General features: G+C 40.0%; 2 protein-coding genes across 2 annotated transcripts; both read right to left on the minus strand.

Annotated features, from left to right (window-relative positions):
* Window positions 1-329: 329 nt before the first annotated feature.
* Window positions 330-5780, minus strand: LOC307264785 (TNF receptor-associated factor 2-like; the record flags this gene model as incomplete). Its single annotated transcript, XM_080046290.1, has 10 exons — window positions 330-548; window positions 881-1029; window positions 1297-1474; window positions 1756-2376; window positions 2541-2615; window positions 2968-3042; window positions 3173-3334; window positions 3803-3901; window positions 4822-4900; window positions 5593-5780. The coding sequence occupies 10 exons, from the start codon at window positions 5778-5780 to the stop codon at window positions 330-332; spliced, it is 1845 nt and encodes a 614-aa protein (XP_079902416.1).
* Window positions 5781-10768: 4988 nt separating this feature from the next.
* LOC307264779 (GRAM domain-containing protein 2B-like) lies at window positions 10769-20515 on the minus strand. The gene is made up of 14 exons (XM_080046283.1): window positions 20302-20515; window positions 19082-19207; window positions 18019-18109; window positions 17806-17875; window positions 17606-17709; window positions 17409-17504; window positions 17257-17328; window positions 15735-15815; window positions 15369-15480; window positions 14525-14641; window positions 13598-13676; window positions 13344-13448; window positions 12758-12842; window positions 10769-11966 (listed from the first exon to the last, which is right to left on the minus strand). Exons 1-14 carry the CDS (start codon window positions 20394-20396, stop codon window positions 11928-11930), a joined length of 1272 nt encoding a protein of 423 aa, XP_079902409.1. The 5' UTR covers window positions 20397-20515; the 3' UTR covers window positions 10769-11927.
* Window positions 20516-21445: the final 930 nt, after the last annotated feature.

Raw genomic sequence — 21445 nt, forward strand, 5'->3', positions numbered from 1 at the left:
CGTTTCCTTTAACCTGAAAACGTAGATGTTGCGATGACATAAAAAAAAACAACGCTTTGCACCCGAAAAACGTACAGCAATGACTGCGGTCCTCACGTTGAGACCAATAGATATAACGCCACTTTCACTGCAATCTGAACTGTGCAAACCATAGCCACATGCAGCAAACGCTCACTAGCATGTTTAGTCTCCCTCAAGCTACAGTAAGGGGACAGTTAGATGCCCTGAACAAGAGCCCTAAAAATGACCACGACTTAGCCCATAAAAACATAGCCTTAAATGGTCAAAAGAGCTGCCTGTTATTTTTGAATGCCACTCTCTGGTGCCCCCTAGAGGCCTGTGAGGTCCACTATAGCCTTGATGAAGATGTTGTCGTCGCGGATATAAGAGTTCTTGGCGTCGAGCTTGGAGAGCGGGCAGAAGAGCGGGCAGCCTGAGGCGATGTTCATCTCACTGACCGGACGCTGGAAGGAAGAGGAAGTGACATCAGGGCGGAACGCGTCAATGATGTGTTCCCTGTTGCTCTGGTCCAGCAGCATCAGGGTTACCTGGCAACAAGGCAAATCAGAGGTTATGTTAACATGTGTTCATGCTTCAAACTTCGTTTTTTGACCTATGTGACCTACTGTTAAGTTAGAAGTTCAAACTTTAAACGCATTAAAGGTGTAGAATGACATTCCAGAGTAAGCTTGTTGACATTCCACCCCTACACACCCCTTGCCTGGCAACAGCAATAGTCACTAACAACCTGTCAAATAACATCACAAAAGCAGCTGGTAGCAGATCGGTTGGAGAAATGTTGCCGGGATCTGTCCAACTCGCCTGACCAAAAGGAATCCAACTGTAAGTAAGTAAGCCCTTTAGTCAGTATGTGCTTTACCTTCTGGTTGAAAGGCCATTTGAGCAGCGCGTCACTCAGCCCCCTCATCACCACAAAGAACAGGGACAAGTGGCTGCCACGCCCCGTCCCGTCTCCATTCAGGTAGATCCGCAGACACATCTTATAGCCGTATTTACTGGTGTAGAAGGCTGAGAGGAAACAAAATGGAGATTCAGCTTTAGTAAAAGATTGAAGGTCTGAATGGAACGGACCCATAACCAAAGGCCTGAGTTGGGACCATTTTGGATCGGGTATCATGTTTATTTACAGGTCTGTTTCGATTGGATCCCACATTTTGGTAGCCTGGCATGACCAGCTCCTCCCCACAGAGAGTGATAGAGATAAGGCTATAGTCTAGCCAGGCTAACATGTGGGACCTATGGAGACCTCTGATCTGTAATAATGGATTATGTCACCTGGTGAAAACATGGCGGGGGCTCGACCGGCGATGGCGTCCTGTCTCTTCTTGGCGAAGTCGGCGATCCTCCAGACGAAGACGCCGTCAAAGGTGGTGGCGGACATTTCCCTCAGTCTGCCTTCCATCTCAGCCACGGTCAGGTCCTTTAAACCCACTGTACGCTCCAGCTGTCGCACCTGGCAAATTAATACACACACACACACACTGGGTGTTAACAGGGCTATTGGTTCTTTAATAGATCCATTCAATATTTGACACATTAAAACTGAAGTTTGAAACTAGGCTGGCTGTAGTTCCAACCTTATATAAGTTATAGGAGTGTCTTTTTCTATGCTTTCCAGGCAGATTCATGGAAGTTTATTCAAGACTGACTATTGAGATAATTATATCCTCCAGTCAGACTGAATCTAAAAATATATTTGTCATGAATTCATTTAGATAAGTCTCAGCCTTATACCTTATTACTGAGAGCCTCGATCTTGTCCTGGTCCAGTTTGTGTTGCCGGTTGCTGGCCTCCATGGTGGTGGCGAACCTCTCCACCTCTCGGTTCAGGACACACACCACATTCTCAAACGTGCCGGATTTCACTTCCAGTTCCGTGCACCTCCTGCCCAACTCCACCACCTTGGTCTTCTCGCTGTGCAGCTGTAGCTCCAAAGCAGCGCCCACCGAACTGGGCAGGGGCGTGAATGAGGTCGACACCGACAGAGTGGGCGCTAATGTGGGTATGATAGTGGGTAGTGGTGGTGGGAGGAGGGCAGCTTGAGTGATGGGTGGTGGTGGACCAGGGGGACCAGAGCTTGTGGATGTGGAGGTTGAGGCAGTAGCGTTAGCAGTGGAGGTGGTGGCGTTTCCCTGCACGGGAGGCCCAGAGGAGGTGATGCTGAGCTGGGACACTCTGGCCTCCAGCTCCCTGAGAGAGGTCTGGAGCTCCAGCAGCTTGTGTCCGGCCAGCTCCAGGCCGGCGGGCTGCAGGCCCTCCATGCTCACCTTCATGCCCATGATGTAGTGCAGCAGCAGGTTCAGGTGCTCGTACGCGTAGGTGCGCTCGTGCTCGTGGATCTTCTCTTTTTCCACCTATAAGGAGGAAGGAATGTTAAAGTGACCAGAGGAATTTTCAGTTTTTGTTGACTGTAGCGCTTACTGTTCTAAAGATCTAGACTAGATTTTGCCAACGGCACAATCTTCATCCAGTCCCAAAACTGAATGTGTGTGTTAATAAGTCATTATTGAGTACTTACAGACATATCACATCCCACGACATGAAATCGACATGGAGTTCGGAATTTGCTGCAGAACTTGATATGGTCCACATACTAAAGAAATACAAAAAAAAATAGAATAGAGTTGTAACATTACGAGAATAAAGCTGCAATTTTACAAGATAATATTACAACTTTTTTGTAGTAAAATGATTCTGTTAATATTGTCAATGTTTCTGATTCCCCCCCCCCCCTCAAGGTAGTCCTAAAACTCTGTCGTTGTAATGTCTTTGAGGAGTCTGGGAATAACCCTGGAGAGTTTCTCCAAAAATGTCCAAGAAAATGTTTTTCAGGAAAAAAAAAGAAACTTAGCTCTGATACTACTGGTACAAACTATTAAGTAGCAACATGTGACAACAAATTGCCTCCATGTCGTGTGTATCATAACGTTGTTTAACACATTTACCTTTTCTCTGGGTATTTTCTTCTTGGCACAGCCTTCACAGATCATCGGGTACTTTGGACAGATCTCATCATGTGCCTGAGTAGAAAAGGAAAAAAAGTTTATTTCATACAGTCATACAAAGAGCTTTTGTGTTATAGCTGCACCAGCCCACACAAGCTGCTTAGCATCTTAGCATCTCAGCCAGTCAATATAAATAATTCCTAACCTTAATGTTTTTGAAGTGGAATGGCTCCTTGCAGTACTTGCAGTTGAGTGTCCTCTCCGGGCACTCTCTCTCGTTGTGACGCTCCTGTTCGTTGAAGCGAACGCGTTCTTTGCATGACGGGCACGGGACGATCATGAACTCACACTTCCCCTCGTGGTTTATCTGTAAAAAGCAGAGATTAAAAAGGTACAGTGTGTAGTTATTGTTTGTTTTGGTGCCATCTAGTGGTGATATTCTAGATTGCAACGCTCCCTTGATCATTTGCAGAAGGGGCTACTACATGGCGGTGCAACATGGTGGCTCTTTAGTATATATAACAGACTCATTCTAAGGTATTAAAAAAAAATTATTCATAAATAAAAACATACTTATGTATATTGTATTCCATTTCAACCAAGTCTCTTCTAAAAAACAGAAATTCTCATTAAACACTGCAACTTTAAGCTGCATGTTTATACATTTCCTGATGTGCCTTCATTGTCAATAAACAGACATTAGAAGGCTGGCTATGATATCAAATTAATTATTTATCATGTAAAAGTGAGCATCACAAGACGATAAACAGTCAACAGAACATCGCCACCTATTACACTAAAGCAAAAACTGAAAGTAGGTCAAGGGTCTCCTCACCTCGTAATCTTTAATGCTGCCTTTCCAAGTGCAGCTCTCATTGATGCAAATGGCTAACAGGTGTTCCACTTCCCTTCGAACTGCGTTGTCAGGAAAAGCCTTAAAAAAAACAGAGGAGAAAACAAAAGGATTTCATGTCACAATGTCTTTCTGCTAAGTTTGTCCACCTGCCCTGTTCCATTGTATACAATATATATGTTGAAAGAAGTAGTGCCCTGTCAACATATACTGTATGTGTATATTTGTTTATTGAACTTAATTAAACCTACTAGAATTACATCTACGCATTTCTTCATTGCTGCCGAAAGTAGCCTTTTAATGTGCTGTTGCTGCCTTAATATTTGAATGGTTTGACCTAACATTTTAAGTTCTTTATCCCTGATTATTTGTCAGGCTTGACTCTGACTGGCACGCTACATTATTAACCTGTCTCAAACCCGCTACAAGCTACATACCCTTTGGCACTAGGCTTTTTAAGTACGTACAGTATGCGTCTACAAGAGAATTTGTGAGCACAAAAATTTTTTCCTGCATGTCTGCTCACAAATAAAGCATGAGGCGCCTCTTAACGTCTGAACAAACCCTGGAAGCCGAGTAGACTGCGTGCGTCTGCGGCTCAGTGAGGCGTGAATGTAGCTTTAGGAGTAGAACAGGCAAGTTCATTCTCATCCATTATCAAAAGGAATCTAGAGTTATGTTCCAGTTTCCAAGCGTTTATAGAGAAAAACCCTGCGGTGATGGAAAGATACGCAGTCAAAGGTAAACAGGGAAGGCCAAACTGGTTGTGTTGAATTTATCATCAATCAACTTTACGGCTCCTAAGATGAAGTGTTTCTAAGTTTAGTCCTTGAGTTAGGTCTAGGTAGCTACGTAGTATCTGGAAAATTAAAGCATTACAAGAAAGCAATGTCATGTTTCAGATGTTAGCAGTTCCACCGAAGATACATTCAAAATTAACATTTCAGTTCAAGGCAAAAAAAAATTCTTCCTTAATTGAATAAAAATGTATTAAAACTCACACATCCTGGTTTCAAAATCGATGTTGGATCCTCAAAAATGTCCTCTTTGATGCAGGCGCCACATTTCTGGGGTCCATTACTGCAACACAACAACAGTAAACACTGATATGTATACTGCATATCAAAAGCATGCATGTATATCAGATACACAGTGATGGAAAACAACTAAGTTATTTTTCTTTCTTTTTTTTTTTTAAGTATGATAGGTGTAAATATTTTAGGTACATGACCTTTACCTATAACTGAGTATTCTACACTGTGTTATAGCTACTTTTTTTAAATGATTATCTTTGTTTGGAGTTACATTGTATTTAGATTACAGTTTCCAAACATCATTAGATCCATACAGTGATCCGTCTTTTTTGTAAACAACACTAACAAAAGAACTATGGGTCTTTCAGTTTAATAAGCAAGAAAAATACAGCAGGGAATACATACACTGCTATTGATACTTTTATACTTCCACCATTGAAAGCAAGGGGGGCCCACTCTAGCTAGCAATATACATGTACAGACAGAGCCTAGGCTGTGTATTAAAACTGGATTTTCTTTCTAGCACAGCCATAGGCAGTAGAGACAGGTAGCGGATCATGAGGAGATATTCACTGATTTGACAAAAAGTGATATTGACAACACGCGTTCTCCAGAATCACTTACTCTGCCCTAACACAACTATAGACACTCTCTGTATACTTCAAGGTTTAGTTCAGTAGGCCTAGGGAGGCTATACATTAGTGTTCAGTTCAGTTTGCTATACTTCATTGTCCTCACCTGACTGTCCTGTTGAAGCAGTAGGAGCAGAAGCGATGTCCACACTGTGCCTGGAATGGTCTCCTCAGGATGTTGTGGCAGAGGTTACACAGGTGCTTGTCCTCCAGCTTGTTCCCCAGGATCTTCTTGGGGAAGCCGGGCTTGTTGCTCTCCATGGACGACGGAGGGGACGGCTCCTGCGTGGCCATGCCGACGGTCTGTCTACACCTGACACCTGGCCAGAGGAATAAGTCATTATGTCAACACATGTTAAGCTAAAAAATATATATATATATATTTTCTCATTGTGCTGGGTGATTAAAGGTGGAGTCAGCAATTCTGGAGAATGCTTGGACATGCCGCCTGTCTACACATTACACCTGGGGATTCAAGATTCAGGATGGTTTATTTGTCATATATGCACAACAGTTACAGCAGCGGTCACTGGCAATGAAATTCTGAAAGTCCCAGGCTCCTCTCGGTAATGCAATATAGAAGAAGAAAAATGTATGATAGAAACACACACAAGTGAAGAGAGCAACACCTGACACACAAATAAACACAAAAGTAGTGCAAGGACAAATAAAAAAGTGTAGAAGAGAGAGACTCATATTTCTGATTGTAAAAGAGTAAGTGCAGAATGCTTGAGAGTGATTTTTGTCAAAATCACTATTTGTCAAAAAAATCAGTGAATATCTCTTCCCAATCCACTACCTGTCCGTAATGTGTGTGCACTGAAAACAAATCTGGTGTTAATAGTTCACAGCCTAGGCCCTGGAAACTGATATGTAAACAATAGGGAATGTAAACAAAGGGGGCCCACCGTAGCTAGCAACATGTCCGTTCAAAGGCTGTGTCTTAACACTGGATTTTTCGTTCAGTGCACTCACACACACACAGTACACAGGTAGGATATTGTGAGGAGATATTTACAGATTTTGACTAAAAAAGGGATTTTGACAATGAGAAGAATCGCTGACTCCACCTTTAAATCAGCCAGTAGTGACTTTAAAAATGTCTGCTGCATCATGTGTGTGTGAGATCTCAGCACAGTCATGGATGCTATAACAGGCCAGCTGACAGCAGGCCCACACCCTTTGTTTACATTTGAAAGGCTCCTTGTGGGTTGTCTCTTGCACGCGCTACTGAAGATCCCGTCTATCTCCAGCCAAACGAAGCACTGCTCAGCTCAGCTCTGCTCAGCCTGCCCAGTAACCCGGCTGACAGAATCGCACATCCATTGTCTAGCTCCTCTCCTCTCCTCTCCTTCCTTGTCGCTGTTGCTAAGCTATCAGCATCCTTTTAGACAGAAGTGGTACCCAGGCCACCACGCCCCTTTGAAATCTGAAGCGTTTGGAGACTGCACGAGACCATTTACTGAAAAGGCATTTTTTTTTTAAATAAAAAGAAAAAAAATAACCTGATGTTTTTCCCCAAAAAGCTGTTGCAATAGCTAGAGTTTTGCACTTACCAGCGTTTTTTTAGTCTAAACTGTCATCGCGTTCACAGGCTGTGAAATCCCCCCGTGGCCGCTCGCAGGTTGTCGCGCGCAGTATTTTACATGTGTTTTTGCAGCCCACCGGACGTGTTTTCTTCAACCGTAGCCACATAATACAGATGTGGTCCCCCAAAGCGACGGCTGTTATTGTCCAATATCGCCATTGCACTTTCAGTCTGGCTTGTTACGTCATGCAAAGGGAGGGGGTGCCGGGGGGCCGCACGCGGGTTGATAGGCAGACGAGGTGTGGATGCGCGCGCGTCATTGGCTGAGAGCTCAGGAGGGAGGCGGGGCGGGCTGCTCTGTGCAGAGAGCAACAATAAACATCCTGATAACTGATTTCTAGAAATGCACATTACATGCATTTGTTTCTAATGCACATACCCTTTGCGCGCAGGCGTGTGTGTGTGTGTGTGTGTGTGTGTGTGTGTGTGTGTGTGTGTGTGTGTGTGTGTGTGTGTGTGTGTGTGTGTGTGTGTGTGTGTTGTATCTTTTGTTGGGCATCGTTTTGCATGATATTTGCTAATATACTTATGCATTGGGTATTTATATTAATGGCTATAAGGCAGAGGTAAATTTAGAATTACCCCAGAGAAGAAATATACGGTTAAATGTAAAAGTCCTGCATTCATAATGTTAATAAAGTAAAAGTATGAGCATGAAAATATACTTAAAATAAAAAACTAAACTGAATCATCATAGTACATCACTTGAGTATTGCATCTGGTAAAATACATGAATAATATGACTTTATACAATGCAAGCTTGAGAGTTTCCCCCATATTAATTTATAATACATCGTATTTTATTTGCTCGTTGCTTGTTATGATTTTAATCAATCATCTGAATCTGCAAAGTAATACATGACTTAATATGAATTAATTGTAGTACCCTAGACATAGATTATTTTAAAGGTGCACTATGTAACTTTGGGTGTGTCAGCGAATTGAACAATTTGTAAGATATATTCTCATAAACTTAATAAAAAAACTTTCCTCGCAGGAAAATGTGATCCGTAGAACACTGTTTAAAGTAAGAAGCTTCCTGAAAAGTTAGTTTCACTGTGGTTGTTTACAGCAGCAGGGCCCACAGTTTGGTTTATGTTAATGGAATTATTTAATAGTAAGAATTACATGTAGATGTAACAGTGTAAATAATTACTTGGCTTAAATGTTAAATTCCTGTCAAACTTGGGACTGCAACAAAAGGAATTTGTGTATTTTATTGTGAAAGTCTACAGCGGAAGTTGGTTTCATACTTAATGCTGGGCATTTTGTTTTGCGCCCAGAAGTAAAATGCTTTCACGCTGTGGGTAAGTTTCTGTTCAGTTCGCTCGGACATAAAGTCAGTAATAAGTGAAAACTACGGTTCATATGATGTGTAAACTATCAGCATTTGTTGTATAACATGCTTGACTAATGAGGCATCTGTAAAACCAGTAGTTTCGTTGTTTTGTGACGAATTATTGCCGTAGTGTTTGAAGAGTCTTTGGGCTAGCAGCCAACATGTGTTAGAAGGTTTTAGCTAGTTACTTTCAGCACGAGGTGTACGTGACCTGTATATGCTAATGCCCAGCTCCTCTTTTGTAGTGCGAGCGAGAACAGACTGCAAGGCCTTTCAATTAATTGCACACTGGTTGTGTTTGCTATTTTCCATGTTGCAGGTATGTTTATTTGTACTGTTTTATATGCAATGTTGTTATGTGTAATTATTATTTGAATGCTCTTTTAAACCGGACTTTTCAATATGTGTTTTGAACATGTTATGTTTTAATGCCACGAGATGGCAGTATAGGCTTTATTTTGGACTTGTGATTGCAAAAACTGAGTGATGCTCATACATGTGAATGCTCTGTTTTGATGTTAGACTAATATTATGTAAGTAGAGATCATTCTGAATGCTGTCAATATAAATAATAGCATTTATTTATTGACTGTTACTCACTATTACAGACCATTAGGATATTTTATGTTTTTATATTTTATTTACAAGTATGTTTACTGTCGGAAGTAAAATGCTTTCACGCTGTGGTGCGAGCGAGAACAGACTGCAAGGCTTTCAATTCATTGCACACTGGTTGTGTTTGCTATTCCATGTTGCAGAAATAAAACCAGTCCAGTGCTCCATCCAACCTGTCCTGAGGTTCATTCAAACAGCAGCAGAAGAATTATAACAAAGGTCACACAGAGAAAACATTTGTTGTCAACTAACTGCAGGCTCTGTGAATGTAAACCAATTCCCCTCCTCTTAAACTGCATGGTGCACCTTAAAGGTACACACTTTGCCTTTGAAATGTAGTGGACTATATGTACTTAAGGGCTGCAACTAACGATTATTCTGATAATCGATTAATCTGTCGATTATTTTCTCGATTAATCGATTATTAATTGATTAGTGTTTTGGCCCGTAAAATGTCAGAAAATGGTGAAAAATTTTGATCAATTTTCCAAAGCCCATGTTGACGTCCTCAAATGTATTGTTATGTCCAAAACACACGGATATTTCAGTTTACTGTCATAATGGGATTAAATAAACCAGAAAATATTCACATTTGAGAAGCTGAAATCAGAGAATTTGGACATTTTTTATTCAAAAATTACTCAAGACGATTAATCGATTATCAAAATAGTTGGCGATTATTTTAATAATCGATTAATAATCGATTCATCGATTAATTGTTGCAGCTCTAATGTACTTATCGTTATTACTTTCCAAAATACTCAGATCTCTTAGTAAAAGTAGCAAAACTTTACATAAGATTGAAAACTAAATAAACAAACTGTGTGTCGAGTTATGTTTTGTTTGATGAACTACAAGTGTTCACATCATGAGCCGCATCGTGAATATTTTCAAAAATGTCACTGAAGGAATAAATCAGGAGCTGAAAGAACATGATATGAGTCATCACCGAGTGGGAGTGAAGAGCCCAAACCAAAACACACAGGCCATGTTTGTGCATTACAGCAGTTAGTGCTGCAGCATATTTATCCAATGGATTTACATTTGATTTTATACTGATTTATACTTCTACTCCACTACATTTCAGAGGGGAGTATTGTTCTAAATACTTCATTATCCTTATTTAAAAGCTAATTGTACTGCTTTGTAATTTAAATGCTCTGAACACCCACACTTGATGGAAGAAGTATTCAGATATTGCAGCAATTTTGGAGAATGCTTTTTGACAAAATAGTTGTTGGTCAAACAAGTCTACTGTCTGTGCACTGAAAAATAATCCAATGTTAATACCCAGCCTAGGCTTTGTAAACAGGCATATTGCTTCCTACTGTGGGCCCCCTTGTTACCAGTTTAGAGAGCCTATGGGTGTGTATTTACACCAGATTTCTTCTTCCAGCGCACACAAAGTAAGGACAGTTAGCAGATTGTGAGGAGATATTCAGTGATTTTGACAAATGCATTCTCCAGAATCGCTGACACCACCTTTAAGGCTGGAGATATGTGGTTTTCACTGGACAAGAAGGGAATGACGAACTGAAAAAGTAACTACATCTGTCCGACAAAATGTAGTGAAGCAAACAGTAAAATATTTACAGGGGGAGTGGAATATTTAGAAGTACTTAACTGAAAGGTCAGCCTTATGTAACTGTTCCTTTTCAGCGTCTCAAACACAAATACTCTCAAAATAAAAAGTTCAACAGACGCTGTACAAGACACATTTATTATTTTTTTGAATGCGATATGTACAACAGTTGTTAAAGGCACATTGGGTTCATTCCCTTCTACTGCACCTGAAATGATTGACAGCTCCGTTAATACACAAAACGCTCGACAGCAACACAAAGAAAAGTTTCAAATCAAGTGAAACGGGACACATTTGATCAGTTGAGAAGCTCTTTTTAAGTTATGTTTCGTACATTTACCCGTGATTTACAGGGTTAAAAAACTTACAAACAATCGGCCACACTTTCTCTCATTTGGGAATGATCTCAACATGTTTTCATGTCTTTAGATGCTGCAAACTCTCAGAAGAATTTAGTTAAAAGATAGTGTACAAAAGATCTCTAGCTGACTTATCTACGTATATACAGTACATACCATGACATAAATACAATTAATTAGCTTTTTTTTCTCTAACAATATAAACACATGAAATGCACAAGTTGACCTTTTAAAAAATGTTTGGAAAACATTGAAATGCTACCTTTGGACCCTACAAATCCCACTATTGTGAAATGCAAAATAAAAGCTCTTCTATGAGGTGTCGTTTAGGCCATACTGTATATCAAGAGAGCATACACATACTCCACTTTCACATGGCACACACACATAAAAAGCATGCACACTCACTTTCACAATCGCACACAAACAAATTTTTCTCGCAAAAAGTTTTCTGTGTGCAAGCTAAAAAGTATTGTGTGTGTGTGTAAGCTAATATTCAAATAAAAGGCAAAGCGCAATGCTATGGGTTGTTGGTTGGATATGGCAGTGCCTTTATATAGCTCAGTATACTACCTTTTAGCTTGCACACATACTATTTATCTCGCACACATTCAACTTTTTGCGAGGAAAAAGTAGTTTGTGTGCAAGATGAAAGTGTGTATTTCCTTCTTGATATATGGCCTAAACGGCACCTCATACTCTCAGATAAATACAGCATATGCTTAAAACGTTTTCTCATCACTAACGCTAGCATACTAACACGCTACTCCAGCAAAACATTTTTTGTTCAGAAAGAATCCTGAGTAAGAAAAAGATGAAAGGAAAAGCTATTATTGCACAGTTTTAAGTTTAGAAGTTCACACAGTTACATTAAGAAAGCTTTGGCAACAGATCTGTTACCAAACCTGATCACGCTTGAAATGAATAGGAAAAAGGAAAAGGACACAACTGTCTTCTCCTAAGTCTCTTCAAGTAGCTTCCGAAGGTTTCTTTGAATCTAGGATTTAAAAATATAGCACAGCTGAAAAAAATATACATTCAAACACATTTAACATATTTTAACTGTCACAGATATGACTTAGAATCTTCAAGCAAAGAAAGCAAATAAGTGTACATCCTTCAATGTTGTTTTTGTTGTGATTTTAAGCCTTCAAAAGCCTTCATGTTGTTTGCCAGTGCCACTATATATTTAGGTTAAAGGTGCACAATTTGGGTGTGTCAGAAAAGTCAACATTTTCAAACTCTCTTAACTGAATAAACAAACTTTGCTAACAGGGAAATTGAATCCCTGGAACACTGTTTGAAGTTAGAAAGCTTCCTTAAAAGTTACTGTTTCACTGTTGTTGTTCACAGCAGCAGGGCCCACAATTTTCATTCCAAATATATTATAGTCTGACGTTTGGATTCAGTTGCCTCAAGATAATGCAGTTTAGATTTACGATGATGGAATTATTCTGCTACTAAGAATTATAAAAATATATTATTTTGTAAACACATTAAACTACTTTTAACCGTCATAGATCCAACTTTGAATCTTCAAGTAAAGAAAGCAAATAAGCATACATCCCCAAATGTCTCTTTTTATACTTTTAAGCATTCGAAAGCCTCCAATGTTGTTTGCCACTTTAAAGTTTGGTTGAGAGATCACAGCCCACATTGTGTATGCAAAATATGGAATCTGATCTCCCAGACAGATAGGCAGTCAAAGCAGAGGACAAGAACAAGTGAACATAAAGAGATAGTTCAGAGATAATATTCACTGTGCGGTTCATGGAAAACACGACAAACCTTTTCTAGCTTGAGCAGGTTGGTAGAAAGTTCTCCAAAGATCTCAGCATTGGCTTCATTCTGGGACCGGTGGCTCACGGCATTACTGAAACAACATGTATTTAACGCATAAGAAAATCATTAACATAATAATGTGTGAAGTTGCTTTACAGAAATAAATAAAATAGTATAAGTGCATTTGGAGATGGCGATACTCCCAAAATGATCATCAAGGAGCAGTGTTTTAAAACTTGAGACCTTGAGTGTTGGTGGGAGGGGGGGGGGGACATCAGTTTGTGGAGCTGATAGGCTTAATCAACTTTGTGTCAACTCGTTTGGCGTTGGCTTGAATGTGACCAACATTCATTTATACAAAAAAAGTTACGCACTGTAGCTTTAAATATGTCTAGCAATGTGGGAATTGCACTGGTTTGGTCCTTCTCCTGCCTTGGTCTAGGTTTTGTACTTTAGTCTAAAACCCTTTAAAGCCTCAGTCTTCTTGATACACTCTGGTTCTGGTAATAATTTGGTCTCTGTTTAGGTCGCTTGACTACAACAGTGACAGACAGAAAGAAAGCCCTCTTTAGTGTGTGATTCTAGCCCTTACCCAGTATGAACTTGTTCCCCAATTGTCACCAGGGAGTTCAAACGATGCTCCAGAGCCATGATCTTAAAGGCCATGTAGCAGGATGACAGGACCAGCACAGTAACTCTGGGAAGAAACATGAAACATTCAAATACCGACAGACACACAAAACGAATGGAAAATAACCCGCCCCAAATAATGGAAATGAGCTGGTGACTATTGTCTTGTCAGAGCGCCCTAGCTTATCGTATTACACATAATGAAAGGCTACTCACAAAAACAAGTAGATGAGGAGGATGGTGTGTAACGACATGGGCTGTGACGGTTTGGTTTTGAGTGTTGGATGTGTAGGTCCTACGAGGAGAAAAACAAAATGAGAAATATCTGATAAGTTATACAGTATATGTTATTTGACTAGCTGAATCAGTAAAGGAACACTGACATTTTGGGAAAATACGCGTATTTGTTTTCATGTGGTTAGATAATTAGATTGATGCCATTTTCATGTCTTTATGGTAAATGGTAAATGGACTTGTATAGCGCTATATCTCCGTTTATCACAGACTCAAAGCGCTTTACATTGTTTTTTGTACACATTCACCCAGTCACACACACATTCATACACCGATAGCAGCAGCTACCACGCAGGGTAGGTTTAGCACTAGGGTGCTAAGCTAACTAAGCTAACTATCGGGAGCAATTTGGGGTTCAGTGTCTTGCCCAGGGACACTTCGACATGTGGCGGGGAGACGGGGGATCGAACCTCCGACCCTGCACACCAGAGGCGAACGCCCTACCCACTTCGCCACTGCCGCCCCTGGTAAGAAGAAACCAGAAAAAGGTTAGCTTGGCATAAAAACAGGGGGAAACAGCCTGGCTATGTCCAAAGTTAACAAAATATGGATCCAAAAACATTAAAAAATACTTTAAAAACTTTCATATGTTATAACTTGTGGATTTATTTCCCTAACAAAAGTGTCCAGTGTTTATTCAAAGCTAGGCTAACCAGTTCCTTGTGATAGCTTAATTTTTACTAAATGGGAGTGGTATGAATCTTCTCATCTCTCAACTCCTAACAGGAAAATGAATTATAATATTTGCCAACTAAACGGATGTTTCCATTGACTCTGAAACCTAAAACTACACAAGTCTTTAACAAAGCTCATGTTAACACAAAGGAATTAGTTTTTTTTTCAAAGCACCGTTCTTAAGGGCGGCTCCGTGTTTTTGGCTTGGAGTCTGCAGGTGGATGTCTGCGTGGACTGAAACTTCGGCTTCTTTCACCGCACTCAGAAACGTGTCCGGGAGGCCGACAAAATCTGAAATTATACACAGAAAGGAACTTATGACTTCCAACGTGTAAATATTAGTATTACAAACACAAACATCCCCTACAGATCGGCAGGTACTTTCCGCCACGCTCGATATTATTACGTTAAACAATAAGCTGAAGATGTAATGGATCGTACAATAGGGTCATCACGTGCTTTCATGCCAGCTGTATTTGCGATAACAAAAGCCTCAATGGTTCCATTTTCAATGGGCTTCGATTCAAGTATGTGCGCATTAAAGACTGAGCTACAGGAACACCTGACACCCTAAGCACATTTTAGAGAGAAGGAAAAAGCTCTATAAAGTGTGTACGGTGGATTACAGTAAGCAGGGGCGGAGCACAAAACTTATCATAAAACGTAGCACTGTATGTATGTATGACTTACATACGTAAACAGTCTCTGCGGGCCACATTTCTCACTTAATCTGTCACAGTTTTTTTGTCTGTGTGTTAGAAATGATTGAGTCTGCAATTGTTTACATGAATGTATGAACTGTTTGGGCTGTTTTTTACTTAATTGTGATATATTTATTACACTTATTATATACATTTTAAAAATCTTTTTTAGCCCCCCACACAGACTTATGAGTGCCCTGGGTATTCACTCTGTTCCACTCTCCCCCCCACTACTACGCCCATGACAGTGAGTATACAGTAGCTTTGTAAATGGCTTGAGGGTTAAGGACACAGTGTGCACACACACACACACCCACCAGTTATTTTCTCATAATCTGGAGTTTGAGAGCCGGAGCTGCTGCTTTCCATCATCTCCTGCCGTCTCTGGTGCACCACTCCATCCAGGTCAGAGAAGTCTGCAGTGAAGTCCTGCCGTGCACATCACAGGAGAACATACAATAGATACAATGGACGCCACCACATACAGGGAGGGGTATTGTATAACATAGGGAACAAGGCATTGCTATAGGGCTTACATCACAATGGAAAATTTAAAAACAGTAAATAAATAGTTACACCCTTTGCAAAAACATGAAACAGACCCCCTCCACACACACTGTGAGGAGACAAAATCAAAACACACACATACACACACAAGGACATACACACACACAAGCACTGACCAGAGGAAGCGACGATGGGCAGTTTATGCTGAAGCTGTTTTCACAGGAGGAAGTTACGGTGCTGCCACAGGTCTTATCCACCTAAAGAGTACACACAATAGTATGTAGAAGACAATTTGTTTTATAGTATAAACAAACAAGCTATAAACATAACAATGAAATACTATCCCCTGATAAAGTTGTTAAGCTAACATGCTAGCCTTCAGACATAGTGCAACAATTGCATTAGCTCGTATTTTTACTGGTCACTTGGTTACTAAAAGTCTAATATTCTCTTTTGTTTTAGGACCATAATTACAATATAATGCAACCATGTGTTTGAGTTCAAATTAGAGGTGGGCATAGATTAATTTTTTTAATCTAGATTAATTTTGGAATTAATCTAGATTAATCTAGATTAAAATGTCTCATTTGAATTCATTCATAATATGTGTGTGCTCCCTAAATAATGACTCAAAGTAAGTCTTTGAGGACGTGTTTCTCAAGCCAGGTGGCGCATCAGACCAGGGGCTCATCTCCTGTGCAGGTGCACACCTAATGCATCAAGTTAACTTGCGTGCAGAAAGAGGATGTCACGGAACTCATGTCCGTTAGCTTTTCAATATAAGACTGTCAAAATAAAAGTCCCGCAAAACAATCGTTATTTTGGGGATTAACTTCTCCGTGTGAGAAATTTGAGTTGTAGGCTAGCGTGTGAGAGTGTGAGCTGGTTGATATGAGTGTGTCTCACGGCCAAAAGGGTGAGACTTGGCAGCTCTGTCAGTTGTCAAACAAAGCGGACGGACGTGGTCTCTATAGCAACGAGATCAGCTGAGCTATCACTGATAAAAAAAAATATTGTTTCCATAATGATTTCCATAGCCTTAAGCCATAGGCTAGCCTACATGTTGTGTAATTCAGTGATGTTCAACCTTTAATGAGTCGAGGCTATGCATTGGCTTTGGCGATTTCCCTTGCCTCTTTTTTCTCTCCACACAAAGCTCTCCCATTGCACACACGCATGCCCCGGCCGCTTCCGAGAGCACAGACTGTTAGAACTCCTACAGTAAACCAATTCCGCATTGCACAAGGTGCAAACAACCTTGGTCTTGTCGAGGTTTCCATTGGGAAGCTTCTTAAAAATACATTTTCCCTGAAGCAAACCCGGCGGCTTCCTAGCTGCATCCATGTCAGCACGTTACGTTTGATGTGGTAGGCTACACAGGTGCGAAGTCGGACTCGTTCTGACTCGTGCACTACAGTGCAATTCGGCCAGGTATACATCCGTGCTAAAATAAGAGGAACAAGAGATTAACGGCGATATTTTTGTTTATCGCCGATAAGAGTCTGGCGTTAACGCAGCACGTTAACGCCGTCATCGGCCCACCACTAGTTCAAATGTATACTGCATATTGTTTCATCTTATGCTTGTTGTTGGTTGTTGTCTATGGGAACGTACATTTCTAAATAATCTATATTCAATCGGTCTTGTTTGATAAGTGAAAAACCAATAAACAGATACAAAAATTGAGATGCTTTTTACCTCCAAATGAATGCAGACGCCCCTCAGAAGTTTGTAGGTGTTGTTCCGAGAGAGTAAGGACACAAACACATGCTGGAAAACATTTAGCGTTACTTTTTAATGTTTATGTTAAAACTGGGATAAAAACTGTTATATCGCGACAGTCTTCTTACCTGAAAACTTTTAGTTTCTATCACAAGGGCGTTTGGCACCAATAATGCAGTCTTAGTTTTTTTGATGAACGTCACAGACACGGCTGGGATCGAAATCTGAAGATTGGGAAAATAATTAAATCAAGTTAAAACCGAGAAATTAGCTGCAATACATCTAAGTGAAAGGTTCAAATCCAATAGAATATACTGTATAATACCTTGGTGTCTCTGCCGAAGACTTTGGAGTGGAAACAGATCCAGTTATCAGAGACAAACATCTTGCCCTGATATAAAATGTCTCTCTGCAGGGCACACGTGTAACCTGTTGGCAAAAAAACAGTACCCAACATTCAGATACACAATCTTTTTCTTCCCTTGTTGACGTCGTATATAAAAGATAATTTTAAGATAAACTTACTTTGTCTGAGGAGCTCATCTTTGCTGACCTCCTTAAATAACTTGTGATAGTGGACATTTGTCTTTGATAACTGAAAAAAGAACAGAATAGACATTAGATACAAAAAGTGCAAAAAATGTGTAGGCCTACAATATCTGGTGTAAAAAAAAAATATTATAAAAAAAATTTGAACAATGTTTGGTGTAAATTGTAAAATCAGACTGTGTCCCCTACGTGTGTGGGCTGGGATTTCTTCCTCTCCAACTTGGCGGACTCACAGTTGGTCGGACTTGGCATTGGAGAAAGCTGCTCCACTGGTTTTAATCTGACAAATAAAGAGGTCAAATGTTTCTGTTTGAGCTGCAAGGTGACACCCAAGGAGAAGGACAGCTAATATGTTGGCTTGGCTGAGAGCTGTTGTGTGAAAAGCTACACTTGCAGCGTGATATATACTCGTGATTACACAATGCAATCTGTCTGTGTGCTCACTTCTAATGATCCGTATAGAATAAATGATAAGTCACAGAGTACACGTCCTGTATTTGGCTTATGGTGTCAGCGCTGGTTATGTGAGCGCTGCTTACACAGCAACGGCTAAATCAGTAAACAGCCCTTTGGTCATGCAGGTGACACAGTCGTCAGGTGGAGTTACAACGCTGCAAGAAATACAGTTAAAGAAAGACTGCGGAAAACTTTAGAGAAATTAATCCAGTTTAGAATTTAATATGTATCTCTGTTGGATTTCTTCAGGGGTTTAACTCACTGACTGATACATTTAACTCATAATTTACAATTAAAGATGATTATATATTATTGTTTTTGCCACATTAGTATGTGTGAAATTAGCCTGTTACACATACACATCAGAGACAGAATATAGTGCATATTTCAAAGTTTTTCGTCTGACCATTGGTCCTAAACTTCAGCATTTGGGTTTTACAGTGATTAAAAACAGAGAAAAACAGCAAATACCTCATTGCAGAAGCCGTAACAGGAGAATCTGGGTATTTTTTTTTAATTTCATTAATTTTGGGGATACTAATATGTAAGAAAGCATAATCATAAACAAGGCAAAATAAAAAATTCCATTAAAATAATAAGATAATCTTTTTTTAAGTATGCCACAAAACTTTTGCATATACATCAAAAGAGTTCTCGTTAAAAATGAAGTACAGACATACAGGTAAATATCCAACCATGTGATCTATTCATCGCCTCATCCTTGCAGTTGTACATAGTGGTGACATCATATTGACTATATAAGCTGCAGCCATACAGAGGTAAACATTTCTCTCACCTCATGCCAGCTGCTTTCCTCCTGCTCTCTGGAGCCTCTGCCTCAGGCTCGGCACACAGCTGGAGGGCTGAGGGAGACGGTACACGCCTCCTCTGTCTCCTCTCAACGCCATGCTCCAATTCACACCTGGACACACACACATACAAATAATATACGCCATTTTTGTGGGTGAAATAGTAATCACTGATACAGCACTTAAATTTTCCTATTTTTTGTATTTCAAAATTGGCCTGTTGAAAACCCTTATATGTCATTGACCTATATAATGTATACATAAGCTTTATTTATACTCAAAAGATCATTCAAGTGACCGGCATTAGCAATGTCATCGAGTCAAAAAAAATACACACAAGCAATATTGGAATAGTTCACTCAGAAATCATCTTTACTTAGTGTCAGAAGCTATTAGTTGGGTTGATCAAATGGTAGGGAAGGCTTCATCTGGCATTTGGGAACTCAATGTTAAAGTCACTAGAGTCAGGGATTCTGGAGAATGCTTGTTGTCAAAATATTTTTTTTGTCAAACTCTGATGAACTATGAATATCTCCTCACTGTCCTGTGATGTGTGTGCACTGAAACACTGGTGTTAATACACAGCCTAGTGTCTGTAAACTGGCATGTTGATAGCTACAGTGCCCTTCCCCCTCTGTTTACAAAACCTTTTACAGAACCTAGGCTGCGTATTAACATCACATTTTCAGCGTCACTGTCTGCAACATCCATCCCCTGCACTAGACTGTCATACGTGTGTCATAACAGAACAAACACACACTACCTGCAAAGTGATGCCAAATCAGCAAAAGTTTCTAACTTTAACATATATATAATGAAAAGTGTTATGGAGTTTTCTATATGCAAAATTAACTCTGCTCCTTCACTTCTGTGCCACGTATACGCCCCATTCATCCATTTAATATCCGCACAAAAGCTCTTTGATTAAATAATGAGGACGTTCGTGCAAACCGATAAATAGATTCAAATTGATTCAGCCCCTTGGGGGAAATTCAGGCATCCAGTAGCTGACGGCGTTCGTCAACAGGCGATAGGCTGCAATTGGTAAACAATAAGTTGCACAAACAATAAAAGTCAGTAAAATAACTTAAGTCAAAAGTGAGCAATGTTACATATCATTAAATAACCACAATGCACTATAGGCCTGAGTTAAGCTTAGCAGGCAAAGCGGGCCTTCGCTTCCTCTCTCCATCTTATCCAGACTTACGTCGACCGATTCCCTCGGGAGTCTTTGTGGGAAACTTGCTCCAGTGTGGATAACGGGGTTAAGGGTCTGTCCATAGGATCGTCCAGCAATGCCATTGTTTTATATTTCACATCTTACTCGTTTTGATCCATCGTTTCCAACCGGTTCCCCCTTGCAAAAAAAAATATAATACAGAGGCTCCAGGAAGCTTTAGCCCGGAAAGTTTTGGGAAAGAATCGCTTCGCTTGGTGGAGCGAGAGAGCAGCAGCCCGACACACAGACAGAGGAGGAGCCGGGAAAGGGGAGGGAACAGCGGGGAACAACATCAGGAACCACAGGCCAGAAGCCCAATCCTGCTGGGAAACCAAACGGCAGCGTTTCAATGGAGTCATAAACCTTGAAGAGATGGTATTGTATGTAAGGAAAAGTTTAGACAAGTACTTAAAGAGGAGCTCAAAACGTTGAAATTTGCGTAAAGGTTGTGCGTAATCAACTCCATAACGCCAAAAATCCCACAAATGTTTTGTCTAGCTGCTTCCTAAAAATCTTATTGTTGTGAGTGAGTCAACTTCCTGCACCAAAGTACATAGACTGTATATCAAAGAGTGCAAGTGTAAACGTGTTTATTTATTATTCAGTGTTTTCAAATTCAATTAAAAAAAAATCATTTAACCTTTTGCAAATAATGCCAAGCAGCCTACATGGGAAATACAAAAAAATAACAAAAAATATGTAAATGAATTAAAATAAATAGATAAAAATCAAGAATTAAAATACATTTAAAATTAAAACTTCCTGCAAGTGCAAAACTGCATTTTGGACAAAAAATTAAATAAAACTTCAATGTGTTAACAGAGTGTAATTAAGAGATATTTCCAGAGGGGGGCAGCATAGTCCAGCTGATGTAATGTCTGTCCTGTCCGGTGTCTGTTAACCTCAGTTGGCCCTCAAGCTAGAGGAACGTTAGCAGGTTGATACCACAGTGTGTATGGCTTGCATTCAAAACTAATTATTTGCTACTTTATACATCTATTCTAATCAAGAAAGAAGCATTTGACTTTGTAGTTCATATTTGGGCTATTACATGTTTAAAACAAAATAACATAGCATACAGCAATGTTATAATGCAGCAATATATTTACAGTCGAGAGAGACGATAGATAGA

Source organism: Ammodytes marinus, assembly GCF_949987685.1.
Source record: "Ammodytes marinus genome assembly, chromosome: 18".
Taxonomy (NCBI): domain Eukaryota; kingdom Metazoa; phylum Chordata; class Actinopteri; order Uranoscopiformes; family Ammodytidae; genus Ammodytes; species Ammodytes marinus.

What these genes read in the sequence shown, in the direction of transcription:
- LOC307264779 (XM_080046283.1), bottom strand. Translation starts at nt 20,396, where the DNA reads ATGGCATTGCTGGACGATCCTATGGACAGACCCTTAACCCCGTTATCC. An exon ending in AGATGAGCTCCTCAGACAAA is followed by an intron (nt 17,710 to 17,805) that starts GTAAGTTTATCT and finishes TTTTGCCAACAG; the next exon opens with GTTACACGTGTGCCCTGCAG. An exon ending in AGATTATGAGAAAATAACTG is followed by an intron (nt 14,642 to 15,368) that starts GTGGGTGTGTGT and finishes GTATAATTTCAG; the next exon opens with ATTTTGTCGGCCTCCCGGAC.